The sequence below is a fragment of the Populus nigra genome, chromosome 3, assembly GCF_951802175.1.
Source record: "Populus nigra chromosome 3, ddPopNigr1.1, whole genome shotgun sequence".
NCBI classification, from domain to species: Eukaryota; Viridiplantae; Streptophyta; class Magnoliopsida; order Malpighiales; family Salicaceae; genus Populus; species Populus nigra.
In genome coordinates, this window is record NC_084854.1 from 14,504,416 (window position 1) to 14,518,259 (window position 13,844).

General features: G+C 33.5%; 2 protein-coding genes across 5 annotated transcripts; both read right to left on the bottom strand.

Moving 5' to 3' along the window:
- Positions 1-455: 455 nt before the first annotated feature.
- Positions 456-4,212, bottom strand: LOC133690034 (mitogen-activated protein kinase kinase SIPKK-like). 2 transcript variants are annotated; one of them, XR_009841391.1, is made up of 9 exons: positions 3,919-4,212; positions 3,763-3,847; positions 3,469-3,603; positions 2,533-2,757; positions 2,248-2,430; positions 1,888-2,111; positions 1,336-1,453; positions 1,059-1,153; positions 456-826 (listed from the first exon to the last, which is right to left on the bottom strand). XR_009841391.1 is itself a non-coding variant. In XM_062110177.1 (9 exons), exons 1-8 carry the CDS (start codon positions 3,999-4,001, stop codon positions 1,067-1,069), a joined length of 1,068 nt encoding a protein of 355 aa, XP_061966161.1. In that variant the 5' UTR covers positions 4,002-4,211; the 3' UTR covers positions 456-826; positions 1,059-1,066. The 2 variants fall into 2 exon arrangements, 1 of the variants encoding a protein (XP_061966161.1); XM_062110177.1 differs by having other exon boundaries at positions 1,408-1,453; positions 3,919-4,211.
- A 5,162-nt stretch (positions 4,213-9,374) lies between these two features.
- Positions 9,375-12,144, bottom strand: LOC133688672 (pre-mRNA cleavage factor Im 25 kDa subunit 1). Of its 3 annotated transcripts, XM_062108246.1 has the most exons (8): positions 11,822-12,144; positions 11,653-11,698; positions 10,851-10,944; positions 10,661-10,731; positions 10,501-10,587; positions 10,316-10,426; positions 10,003-10,085; positions 9,375-9,640 (listed from the first exon to the last, which is right to left on the bottom strand). In XM_062108246.1, the coding sequence occupies exons 1-8, from the start codon at positions 11,974-11,976 to the stop codon at positions 9,625-9,627; spliced, it is 663 nt and encodes a 220-aa protein (XP_061964230.1). In that variant the 5' UTR covers positions 11,977-12,144; the 3' UTR covers positions 9,375-9,624. The 3 variants fall into 3 exon arrangements, with proteins under 3 accessions (XP_061964230.1, XP_061964232.1, XP_061964233.1); XM_062108248.1 differs by lacking the exon at positions 10,003-10,085 and having other exon boundaries at positions 11,822-12,136; XM_062108249.1 differs by lacking the exon at positions 9,375-9,640 and having other exon boundaries at positions 9,998-10,122; positions 11,822-12,140.
- Between the last annotated feature and the right edge of the window lie 1,700 nt (positions 12,145-13,844).

Genomic DNA, 13,844 nt, shown 5'->3' on the forward strand with positions numbered 1-13,844 from the left:
GATATACGTGAAAATCATACGAAAAAGGAAAGATGCAGGTGTTAGTCCATAATAAAGATAAGTGGAGTAAATTATAAGTTAGTACTTATTTAGCCCCTATATTTTAATTTCTTAATAATTGAGTCCTTTTGGGAATTTTATGTTTTTTTTTTAAATTGTTTTTCTTTCTTGAGAAATAGAATAAAGAAATCTATTTTAAATGCTCGCTCAGAGGTCTAGTTGCAAGGCTATAGAGCTCAAACTAGTTTCTTCAAATTTTCTTGATCAGCAAATTCAGTGTCTCCCGTGATAAACCTATACAGAGAAGTATTCTCATGTAGCAGATATGATCACAAGTGAGCAACTCTTCGGATTGTCCAATTACGATTCTGTCAGGGAAAACCAGCTCGTGACTACTCAAAAAGGTAGACAGATGAGCCATCAAATGGTCAAAAGGACTCGTGAGTTCCTCATAGTTTGCAAGCTCAAAGTCACACACAGCCATATATTGACACCTTTCACATAGGAGTTTGATGCATTTGCAACACTCGACATACAACTAAAACAATAATAATAATAAAAATCATTTCGGTAAGTTATACAGGAAACCATATTCCAATGATATCTCTCACAAACCAGAAGCTTCCTTGAAACCATACGCTCTCTATTCCATGATTAGTGCATGGCATACACTAAATATTATGACCGTGGGATGTTTTGTGAATTGCAAATGCTTTGAAAACCTCAGCCCTGGAAATTGTAATTGCAGCAAGTTGATTTATTTTAAGCTGCATGATGACATTTAAGAATCTTTCTTCAGGCCTTCAAGATCGCAATCATAGGGTATCTGCTTGTAAAACAGAACTTTTGTCAAGCACAATAGCCTAAGTTCAAGAACATGAATTCTCATGAGAATTATGGTTCACACAGTAAATGCATTAGTCAAATAGACAAACAGGCTTAACTTTTATATGATTATAAGACCTGGATTATGCAACTACATCTTCACATGAACCCAATATAAAGAAACTTGAACTAATGATTTCAGCAAGGACATAAATGGAAAACTTAAGACTTACCACAAGTTTCAAAGGGTTGCAAGAGAACCGGCATTTGTAAAGTATGACGAGAGATCCACATGCTGGTCCTCATACATGTTCATGAATGGGTGTTCCTGGTATTGAAATTAGAAAGGGAAAAAAAAGTCAGATCTGTAAGTGTCCACTCATAGCATAAACATGGCTACAAAGAGGGAGGGGGGGGGGGGGTGTGGGAAAGGGTGGTTATTAGCACTCTGCCGAGTATTAATAGCAATCCATACTCATAGAGATGAGAAAAGAGTGTTAGAGAGCGGACATGAAGTGCCATTAATACTTGGTGGGCAGCTAATTGCCCCACCCAGAAGAACAATCATGGGACTTCAAATACCATCAGTTCATGTGCTGACTGTCTATCCTTTGGATCTTTCTGCACACTGGAGACAAAAGCAGAGGAAAGAAAACAAAGAACCAAGGAATGAAAATCAGTAACTTCACAAAATTATCTGGGTCAAAGTTACTACAGAGGTATTGAAAATGGGTAAAAACCAGAGCATTAAATTCCCATTAAAAAAAAACAGCTTGCAGCCTAAAGCCAAATTATGTGGAGCATGCCATAGATCAGGGAAAATGAGTACTCATCCGATGATATTTCAAAAATGAAGAAAAAGACTAGAAATAAATAGAAAAACATTGGACATGGATAAAAAAATACTTCATGACTTCCTTTTTTTTTCTTGATCTTAATTCAACTGCAAATGAACATCCTCAGAAACAAATAAATTTATATGGGGAAAAAAATATGAAAGGTTCGGTGCTATATGAGTATTACAAAGTGCATTAAGAAACTTCAAGCATGACTTATCTTTACCATGCAGATATAAATGAACAAAACTCTGGAGAAAATTGGTCTGGTGGTGCAGAAGGTGGAGGTTGATCAACAATGGCTACCATAAGTTCATAGACATTAGTCCAGCCTTCATCCGGCACAGGAGGGGTAATTGAGAATTCACCGGTTGCACACTCCAGCAATACCAAGCCCAAGCTCCAAATGTCACTTTTATAGTCATATCGTCCCCCACTAATTCTCTCAGGCTACAAAATAATCGCACATGAAAATCTTACAAATTCAAGATACAGGCTGCATAATGGTTGCCTGAGAAAGTGGAAATGCTGTTGTAAAAGAGAGAAAATCCAGCATTAATATCTTATGTATAATCAAATTACTTACAGACATATAGTTGTATGTGCCAACAAAAGTATTAGCCTGTCCAGACGTGCTTTGCATGATTGCACTCACTCCAAAGTCTGTAATCTTGACTTCTCCTCTATGATTAATCAACAAATTAGAAGGTTTTAAATCCCGGTGGATGATGTGTTTTTCATGATGAAGATACAACAAACCCTTGAGCACCTGCATTTATGGGACAACAGATAAACAAGTTGGATGATAAAGAAATTGTTATCTGCTATAAGTAAATAGAACAAGGGGTGAAATGATTTTCCATGTTTTAACCTGCTTACAGATGGCAGCAAGATATGGTTCTGAAATTTTTTTAACACTTTTCAGAAAATCTGCTAGAGATCCACCATCCATGTACTCTAAGATAATTGAAATGGCACCGTTATCGTAAAAAGACTGGTAGCACATGACGACATAAGGACATTGTGATGACTGATTAATTTTCAGTTCCTGAGTAATGGCCTTGCGTGCAGACTCTTCGATATTCATTTGGATAACCTGAAATGGAACAAGAATGCCAAATCTTTACTACTTAGGACTGGACATGAAAAGGACTAGGCATACACGTTCAGTGGACAACAAATAAACCGATTAATTACCAAACAGAAACCAAAAGATGATAAGCGTCCTCCCAGAATACCAGGGAGTAATCTCGGTAGAGTTTATAAGAGCAATTTTCAGTTGAAACCACTTTACATATGATGTAAAAGCAATATTCAAAATAACCGTGAGAGACCTATTCCTCCAAGAGTTTAAGCCCAAGTTCAACTCAAAATATCAGAAAACAAAGGACTGAAGGGCTAGTAGAAGCACCATGTTATTGCTCTATTTTTAGCAAACTAGAAGACATGAATGATAAGGAGGTTTCCATTCTCAAAACTTAAATCTCAAAAATCTAGTTTGAGTGGAAATGGGTTGATAAAATAAAACTATGGCAAAAGGCAAATAAGGAATCTGGTGCGCCAATGGCGGAAGACTAGGTATTCCTTATCCAACTCAAGGTTTAAAAATGTTAGTGAACAAGTCATTTTGAGAAGTCAGAAACCAGTGGAAAAACCCATGCAGCATGTCTCAAAATAATTTAATCGGGCAGCACAGCAGCTTCAGGCATTAACTGATCTGATACCATACTTACAGACCAAGACGGAAATTGTAGTTAAAAAAGAAAGAAAGTGAGAGCACGGTAAGCGGTGAATGATATGATGATACCTTCAAGGCAAAAAACTGGCTTGTCCATTTGTGTTGCACCAACTGCACAATTCCACTACTTCCCTTCCCGATGACCTTAACCATGTCTATATCCGCTAAACTCAATTGGTTGTCTGTGGGCGTTATAGGTGGTGGCTGAAAACAGTCAGACAACAACTCTTTAAAAAAAGAAAACCATAAAAAACCAAGTGCAAATAAATACGAGAGGGATCAATTACTAGCATAATCATTGATAATGATGAGGCACGGATGTAATAATAAAGAAATTGAGAACATGAGAAAAGTTAATCTTACAGGCTGGGTATCGATTTGAGAGACAATCCGAACACCGTCTCGATTGACAAGCAGATCACCATCTCTAAACGTACCGCTTTGGGTTCTGCAATCATTACGAGAAATTAAGAATCATGACATGGGCTTATGGGATGAGAGAGGGAGGTAGATTTTTACAGGAACTTGGCGAAGGAAACTTCATTAGGAGGAGGGAGAGAGAGCTTGAGCTTGACATTAGGGTTTAAGCCTCCCTTCTTCATTTGCTAGTCTCTGAGGAAAATCAAAATCAAAAGGTGGGCTGTGGCTGTGGATGCTGCATAAATAAGTAAATCTGTTGAAGTGGCAAGAAATGGAAAGGAGTAATAATTCTTATGGGTAGTGCAGGCAGTACTACTCAATGACCATTACAGAGACCCGGAAGACGCTGAGCCTTTCCCTTTTTTTTCCCCGTTTACTTTTCCACTCCAGCTACCCCCTCCTCTTCCCCTCCTTTTTAAAAACATTTAATTTTTTTATTTTTTTTATATTTTAAAATATATTTTTTTAATTTTTACATGTAATAATATTAAAAATAATTTTTTAAAATAAAAAAATATTATTATATTATATTTTAAAATAAAAAATATTTTAAAAAATAATCATTGTCATAATAACAAAAGACTCTTAGTTCAAAAACTTATTAATTTAATAAAAACAATGATAATATTGCCATTTCGGTTAATCTAACTCCATAATTTACTTTTCTTACTTAAATTTAAATTGAAAAGGATACCTATAAATATTTCTTACAGATAATAATATTAAAATGTTTAATTACATTTAAAACTAAGAAATTTGATTAATATAAGGTCTTCTTTTTGTGATTTTTATATTGCAATTTTATTTCTTTTATCATTATTACTTGACACCAAATTTAATCTCATCAAGAAAAAGTTGTGGTCATATTACAATGTTTTCCTTATTAAAGAATTTATTTTATTTTTCCAAATATTATCCACCAATAAAAACATGTATTTCAGAAAATATAATAAATGAATTAAAATTTGAATTCATTTTTAATTTTAATAATAAGAAAAATCTCAATAAAATCTGATTCTATCTTAATAAAATACTATAATTATATACTAAGGATGAATGCATAATTTATTAAAAAAACTTGTAATAAATACGAAGAGAGATTAACAATTTACGGAGTGAGAATAACACCATAACACCATCATAATAATATTAAATAAATAACACTATAACACCATCATAATAATAAAAAATATTAAATTTGTATATGATAAGGAGTGCCTCTATTATCTATTCAGGTCGATTAGGAATGACTATTAATGGAAAAGTTGGTCCGAGAGAGGTTGGTTATTGGTGAGAGAAGATGGTGTGGTGTGTGCATTCTTAGAAATACTTGTTGTATAAATATTATCTTTATGGCTATACTTGCTCGAGAATGTTAATGTGGCTTATCCCTATGCTTGCTCGAGAAATGAATGCTCACCTTTTTTTTTTTTTTTTTTGTTAAGGTTTCTATATGGTTTTCTTCTCATAATTCTTCTGAATGTTTATGCAAGAGAAAAGGAAAAAACTCTACTCAAGTCCACCCGGATCATCATCCAACATCAACAATTTGGTTGTTATACATGGATAATTTTGTTGAAAACAAATTGAATATAATTTTAAAGCTTAATTATCAAACAATTCAATGTTTAAGAGTGTAAGAACTCGGTCTTATTTTTAAAATCAGTGAGGAATCCAATAAAAAAAATAATAAAATAATAAAATTCAATCTATAATTAAATAAATGTGGAAGGATAAAACTGAAAAACATGAGCTTAAAAAAAAATCAAACTCGAATGAATCTCCTAAACCTTGATTAATTTTCTAAATTCACGAACTATGAAATTCTAGACATAGGTTTAACCAAGAAACTCAATTCCCAATCAATTTAAATGTTGAAGGATGAAATAAGAAAAAAAAAATATCAATTTAAAAAATCTACCAAAGCAAAAAAAAAAAATCAAAATAATAAGAATCAAATCTGATAGGAAAAAAACTGCAGGAGGATCAAATCACAAAAAACTATTCGATTTTAAAAATTATTTTAAATAAAACAAATAGGAATAAAAAAAGATAGGAATCAAATCTAATATATGAAAAATATTAAAGGAAAATGAAATTGAAAAAAAATCCAATTTAATAAATTTTTTTATATAAAATAAATAGTAACAAAAAACATGAACCAAACCGGAGGAGAAAACAATTGAAATGTTGCCTTGAAATTTTAAAGGATTAGGAGTAAAAATCAAAGAAGAAAGAGAAAAGAATGAAAAAATAAAAAAATCATTGATGCCAACCAGAGGCTTGTTGGCCACGTAAGCTGCCCGTATCATAGAGTGGTCACCACAAAGATTCCAACACATCAATAATTTTTTAATTATATTTATATTTGTTAAATTACCAAACACCCTTCATGTGAATCTAAATATAACAAAAAAAAAAACTATAAGAAAAGGAAAAAAAAAACCCTTGAACACTAGCCTTAGAATTACTTACCTTAAAGGTAATTATATTATTTTATTATACTAAAAAAATATAAAAACAAAAAAACCTTTTATAAAAGAATAATAATTTTTTTTGTTTTTAGGGGTATTTACACTATTTTACTATGCAAAAAAAATCAAAATGATAAAAAAAAAACTTGGACAAGAGTTATTTATTTTTTACTTTTAAGAGTATTTTACTATGAAAAAAAAATACACATCAATTTGTCTCCAAACTATTCGATAATATCCAATAGATCCCCTGAAAAAGATGTTATTATCTCTAATTCAAGCTTTGATATTTTTTTTAAAAGGTAAAATAATCATTTTAATATTCCAATCTACATTAAATTATGTTTGATAAACAACGAATATCTAATATCTTTTAGCTTTTATTTTAATAGAAAAGGAAATGACTATGGACACAAATTTTACCTCAATCAGCACACTCCTGCTAGTTTTTTCCATGAAATGACCTTCCTCATTCTATATATCCCTATATAAAAATTTAATTTTTTTTTAATTTTTCTTTTCCTTTCAACGTTATAAAAATATTTATTTGGTATTATGATAGTTTTTATTTTTTACTAAATCATAAAAAAAAAATAGTTGACTAACTAAATAGCTTATGTTTTTTATAATGGATTTCACGTTTCAAACTTTAGTTTTATAAAAAATAAAACAATATGTTTTTTTTTGTCCCTAAAGACTTAATTTTATTATTTTGCATACAAACAATTTTAATCAAAACATATATTTTAAAACCATAAATAAAAATGTTTTTTTAACCTATTTTTCTAAACTGAAATAGGAAAGCAAAAATAAAAGCTCCCACAATGATAAACACAGAATTCAACCAAATGCTTTGCAGACTGCGAAAGAAAGCGTAAAAACAAAGCTTCCTCTCCTCTATAATAATAATAAATAACCTATTATTTATCATTCAAGGTAACTGACCTCGCTGAATCCTTATTCTTGAACTCGCTAAAAACCAAGCCAATGGAGGAGGTTAGCGGATAAGATGATGGAAACAGACGTTTCTAATCTTTTGCTGCCCTGCTACCACCGCAGCCCTTGTTGACTGGCTTGATAGGGACCCTTCCACTTTCCTTAGAAATCAAAGCTAGCAGCATATGGGTCCGCATGCTTCTTCTTCTCTTCTTCTTCTTCTTCTTCTTCTTCTTCTCATTTCTTGGAAAGAGTTCATTCTTTTTTCTATAATGGTTTTGGTTTCTCAGTTGAGCATAATTGAGTTTGCAGGAGGTTTGCATTAATGGTTAATAGTTCGCAGAATAGGAAAGACATATCACCATGAATACTGCATTGGCCATTAACACAGAGATAAGAGGTTACTCTAGCTTCCTGGGGATTTAAACTTGTTTCCATCGTTTTTGTAAAATATAAAACAAAATATTATTTCGATTTATTTTCAAATAAAAAATAATTTAAAAAATAATCGTTAGCTCTAAAACACCCTATAAGAACATTCTTCCTAGGAGCATGTTGACCAAAACTAGCTTACTTACAGGGAAATAATATTGCGATTACCCTGTGTTTATTGCTGGACAAGTGAGCTTATGATTCACGGATCACAATTTAGAGCAATATTAGGGAGGGTAGCTAGCGCATGCACCATTTGCCTTGCTCGTTGATAGAACACATTATCCAGTTTTGTAGCTCTCTCCAATTTGCATTGCCTGGTAGATAAAAATATTGAATGGGTTAATAAAATAAATAAATAAATCCAGGTAGAACAAAATGGCTTCAGATACCACTGCCTACTTCAAGGAGGAAAACCCCACAAGATACACAAAACCAAAAGCCTCCCAGTAAGAAAATCAGCATAAAAAGACTATATTTTCTCTACTTCAATTTCTTCTGTTTAAGCATGCATGCATGCATCCAAAAAAAAAAAACTGATCAATTGTGCTCTCAATCTAACAGTCGTGTATAGATTCATGATTTGCCTGTCATCTCTCTAGTTGTCATGACCCAATTAAAACCAGAAGCTTTTTTTCTCTCTCTCTCTCTTTTAAACCGTGGCCTGTGTTCTGCAATGGACAGACATGTCACCGGTATTAGAAATGGGAAACTTCTCCCTGCATTCAATATTTCAGAGCCCACCAAGTGCAATATCTTTGCAGGGCATGGTGTTTACAACTTTGAAATATGGGGGCCAACTCAAACCCTTTCCATATAGCCTTGGTATGATTGGCGAAGTGTTTGGTATGGGTGGATAAAGGTTAGATTAGTGCAGCAGAATAACTTGCTACAACCAGGAGATAAGCCAACTGCTTCAACATTGTCACTCAACACAGATTTTGCCAGCAACTCTGTTTTTAAAGGATCAAACTAAAAGTTGAAGCTAGCTGATGGAAATAGCCAAACCTAACTCCAGTCTTACGTCTAACGCATAAAGCGGCAACAATAAAATATTCATCCAACATGAAAATTAGCTGTAGTTGGCCGGAATAAATGAGTCTGACAGCAACACGGACAGGAACATTGTGACAGTACCAGCCTATAAGCTTTATGTATGATGAAAGAAGCTAGCTTCCTCACCAAGCTCAAATAATTAGAAAAAACTAGAAGATAGCAGTAAGTTAAAGAAAGCTTGCTTCCTCAGCAATTATAACAAGAAAAAAAACATTGACCTGAACGCCTCCAGAGAACCTGTTAAAACTTGAAAACTATATTGCCAGTCTGAGCAGAGATGATCATTATTGGATGCCAACATTGCGAAGTTCAGGATTCACAAACATCAAGTAAAGGAAACAGGTTAATAATTTCTTCTTTTCAAAGATTTCATGCTTGGATTAAAATTTTGTTTATTTATGAGCCTTAAATTTTGTTTATTTATGAGCCTTAAATAATGAAAATCTAGTGAAATAAACATTCAAAATACATATTTCATGGAATGGCATAATATGGATAAAGGTAACATCTTTCTTCAGTTTTACATTATTAATGCCTTTTGGTTCTTTGCTAAACTCAGTTTGGATGTACTATCACGAATTCCAAACAATGGCAAATAAATACATAAAAACTTTGTATTGAACTATATTATGTGCATTGACCATCCAAACAATACCGTAACACAAAAACTTGATATGTTTTCATTGCAAAGCATCAACAGCTACAGCTTGTAAAATGTATGGTAAAAACAACACATCCGTTCAAGATTTCACTAAAAGTACATATCCTGGGACAAAAATTATTTCCAGGTAAACATTATACTATTTTCTCTATACTTAACCCATAGCATCCGCAACACAGTGACCAAGCCTTCTTCAATAGTTGATGTTGAAGGAGAATTTTGATAGCAACTGCGGAACTCCTGATATTACTGGTCCATATGTCTACAAAATATTATAATTGGTGGGCATTAGAATTGAAAACCACCTTTAGGAAATTTTAACAAAGAGATGTCCAAGGCAATTGAATCAATTAGGATTTAGGAACAATCCGATAGCTATTGGAGAAACAAGTTAGTGATGCAAAATGAATATGAGACTACAATCAGCAAGACTGAAGGGAAAGACAGCAGCCCATCAATATCCCCCAAACTTCATCTCTCAAGGAAGGAATGATTAAATGCATTTGACAACGTAATAAAGCCAAATAAATCTTCTGTAAAATAAAAATTTGAGCACTGATTTAATCTCTACGGACATCCAAACACCATTGATGTTTGCTGATCCTTGTAAATAGTTAGTTATACCTTATGATTTCATGAACTTGGCATAAAGGAACTGCAAGCAGTTTAAGGTTCTCTGGTACAATGAACTTTCGACTGGCTGGTAACTTTACAAGGTAGAATATGAGACTACAATCAGCAAGACTGAAGGGAAAGACACCAGCCCATCAATATCCCCCAAACTTCATCTCTCAAGGAAGGAATGATTAAATGCATTTGACAACGTAATAAAGCCAAATAAATCTTCTGTAAAATAAAAATTTGAGCACTGATTTAATCTCTAAGGACATCCAAACACCATTGATGTTTGCCGATCCTCGTAAATAGTTAGTTATACCTTATGATTTTCATGAACTTGGCATAAAGGAACTGCAAGCAGTTTAAGGTTCTTTGGTACAATGAACTTTCGACTGGCTGGTAACTTTACAAGGTAGAGTTTCGTGCATTCCTGAATAATGAAACAAGTATAATAAATGACCTTAAGAAACCAGAACTTTGAGGGAACAGTTTCAGTGTACTTACCTTAGGTACTTTGAGATTCGGGGACAAGTACGGATACAACAAGGTTTCAAAATCAGACCTCCACCACATTCCAAGGCAATCTCCCACCTAAAACATTGATAATCCGTAACCTCCCAGAACATGCAAGGGTAATACCACAACTAAACACAATTTTGATTACCTCCCAGTGATCAGTTTCATCTTCATTCACAGAAAGCATTCTTGATAGCTTACGTTGCAATCCATCAATATCTGAAAAGTCCAAAAACACATACTTCAATAATTCCTTAGAAGCATACCCCTTGGTTCAAGAGCGATTTACCTTCCTAATTTCAGTTCATAGAATTGCTTAATTACAGTTTAAGATTTACCTGATTCACCTGGTCTTAATCGACCACCAGGTAGCTTAAAGAAAGCATTTCTTACTTGCAATAGCAAAAGATGGGGATGTTTGAACAACTCAACCTGATTTAACAACCATATAAACCTTTTAGTATAGTGTATTATCAAATGCTAAGATTTCGTAATTGTACAGTTGAAACATTAAAACTGTTCATTTTAACATGTTATCAAAGGCTAGTTTCTGAGGTTTCTTAAACGCTAGAGGGAGACGTTTGAACAGCTCAACTTTATGTAACAAACATAAAATCCTCTGTTCAATATTTTATCATATTCCAAGTTTTCTTAGCCACAGGATTGAAAAGATTGCGGATACCAAGCTGTGTCATAGAGTCTCCACATCGCACACCTTCATTTCTCCTTTATAAAGCAAAGGAAAGGAAGGGGGTTAAGGACTGGTGCTGCACCCTTCAAAACGATGTGAATCAAAGTGTGGAAATCCAGTTGCCTTGACCACTATGGCAGCTGTAGCGAAAACCTTATCATATCCTATATTACAAGATGCCCGTCTTCCCAAGTTCCTACTTGTTTTAATCAATTTGCTCAAACTTGAAAAAACTACAACATGTTCGTTATGGTCATCACATGATTTTATCTATCAATTCTTTCAAGATTAAATCTAAAAACAGCAAATAACACACTAGCAATAGACACACTACTGTGCTAATTTTCATTCCGCAAGCCCTCAAACAACTTCAAGAGACAATCAAACAAAAACATAGAGAATAAAGAATTTAAAAGAAAGACGATATTGAAAGAAAGCAATGAACCAACCAGCATAACAGCTTGCACACAAGTCCTCAGTCCACGAGCACTAAAGCTGAATTTAAACAAATAAATTAATTAAAAATACAATTATCAAGTTAGTACAAAATCAATGGACTGAATAAAGAATAGAGCTACTATATTGAACAAAAAAGAAAAGAAAACAAAGAGAGAGTACTTGGATTTCATTCTTTGGACACGGTCAGCTACAGTTTCATCCCTGAAAGCAATAGGGTCTTTGGATCCAAAGTAATAACTACCCAGAGGATATATTTCTATTACAGTGCTTTGATGATTGTTATTGTCAGTTACAGTTACTGAATGATCACCCATCTTCAGCTCTGCCCCCGACACGCCCACACAAAACCAGAGAGACCTCAGAATATAAATAGAATACTACACCGCTTAGTTAATACTTTTAGTGATAATAAAGAAAGAATTTTCACCAAAAAGATAAATAAAGAAAGACTACAAGTTGAGAAATTAATTAAAAAAAAAAAGGAAGTGCGAGCCTTTTGATTTTTGGTTCCAGTAATTTTAATAACTTTAACAAAAACACCCCTTTAAATAAATAGAATTAAAAGCAAATACATGTCGGCATATAAATATATTTGGTCATATATATATATATATATATATATATATATATATATATAGAGAGAGAGAGAGAGAGAGAGAGAGACACTTAAAAAGGTATGTTACATTTCGTATATATCAGCATATACCAATGCTCTTAATATTAGCAAATATGACAGCATGCACACGGCCTATTACGGTGTTATAAAATAAATATATTCAATAGTATTATAATTATGAACTAGTGCTATATCATAATCTAATTTTTAATTTTTTATATTTGAATTATTTTTATTACTAAAACAATTATGAAAAAAATAAAAAACAAGTAAAAATAAAATAAAGAAAAAAAGAATTAAAATTTGAATAAGGACAACATAATTGGAAGTTTAAAGATTTAATTAAATTTTTAACTAGTTTAATTAATCAAATCAATGGCTTAATTGGAGAATTGATAAGTTTTAAGACTTAATTGAACTTGGAATTAATTTAATTAATCCAATTAAGGGTTTAATTGGAGAATTGATAAGTTTTGAGACTTAATTAAACTTGAAATTAATTTAATTAATCTAATTAAGGGTTTAATTGGAGAATTGATAAGCTTTAGCCTTAATTAGGCTTGGAATTAACTTATTCAGGGACTTAATTAAAGAAATATTAAAGTTTGGGGTCCAAATTGCATAATTAAAATCCAATGACTACATTGAAAATGGCACGCAAATGCAGGGGGGCAATTACAATTTAAACGAGGGGCTGCATTACAAAACGTTTAACACTTCAAGGGCCAAAATGAAAATAACCATTAAACACAAAACGGTGCCGTTTCTAGACACTGTTCATCTTCCTCAACAGTTCAGCCGCCCACCGCCACCATTACACCTGCAATCAATGGATGAAACGGCATTGTTCTCTGGCTATAAAAGCCAGAGAACGAAAGGCCACAAAAAAAAGGGGGGGCATAACCGAAAGCCACTGGTGATCACAGAACCGGGGGAGAGGAGAAAATAAACAGACTTTCATTCCTCTGTTTCTTCTCAAGGAAACAAAGGAGGTTAAAGAAAAAAACAAAGCAACGAAGAGGGGAAAAAGGAGCAGAACCGAGAAAAAGATAAGAAAGGAACAGAACCGGGGAGGGAGGCTGTACAGAGGGGAGCAAAATTTGTGCCCCAGTTTCTTCTAAAAGAAACAGAGGCATTCGGCGCCATTCTCTGGTAAACCAGAGAAGGCCACAGAGAAGGAAACGAGTAACTCAGGGGGCACCACCTTCCCCCCTTCCTACTGAACTCACAGACGAGAGAAAAGGCCATGCACGCGGAAAGAAAAATGAAGAAAACAGAGGAGTAATGACACGACCGGGGAGGGAGAAGAGCAGGGGAACTGGGAGGAGAGAGTGAAGGCAGAAGACGAAATAGAGAGCACGAACCAAACCAAGAAAAACACAGAAAGAGAAGAAAAAAGACGACGAGCAGGGGAACAAACCGAAACAGAAAAGAAGAAGACGACAGAACAAGGAAAGCTAAGACAGAGGAGAGGAAGCAGTGTTCGTGGAACAGCCCTTCCACACCGCCATCTTCATTTGCAAGCAGCAGATTCCAGCAACAGACGAAGAAGGAGAAGAGAGGGAG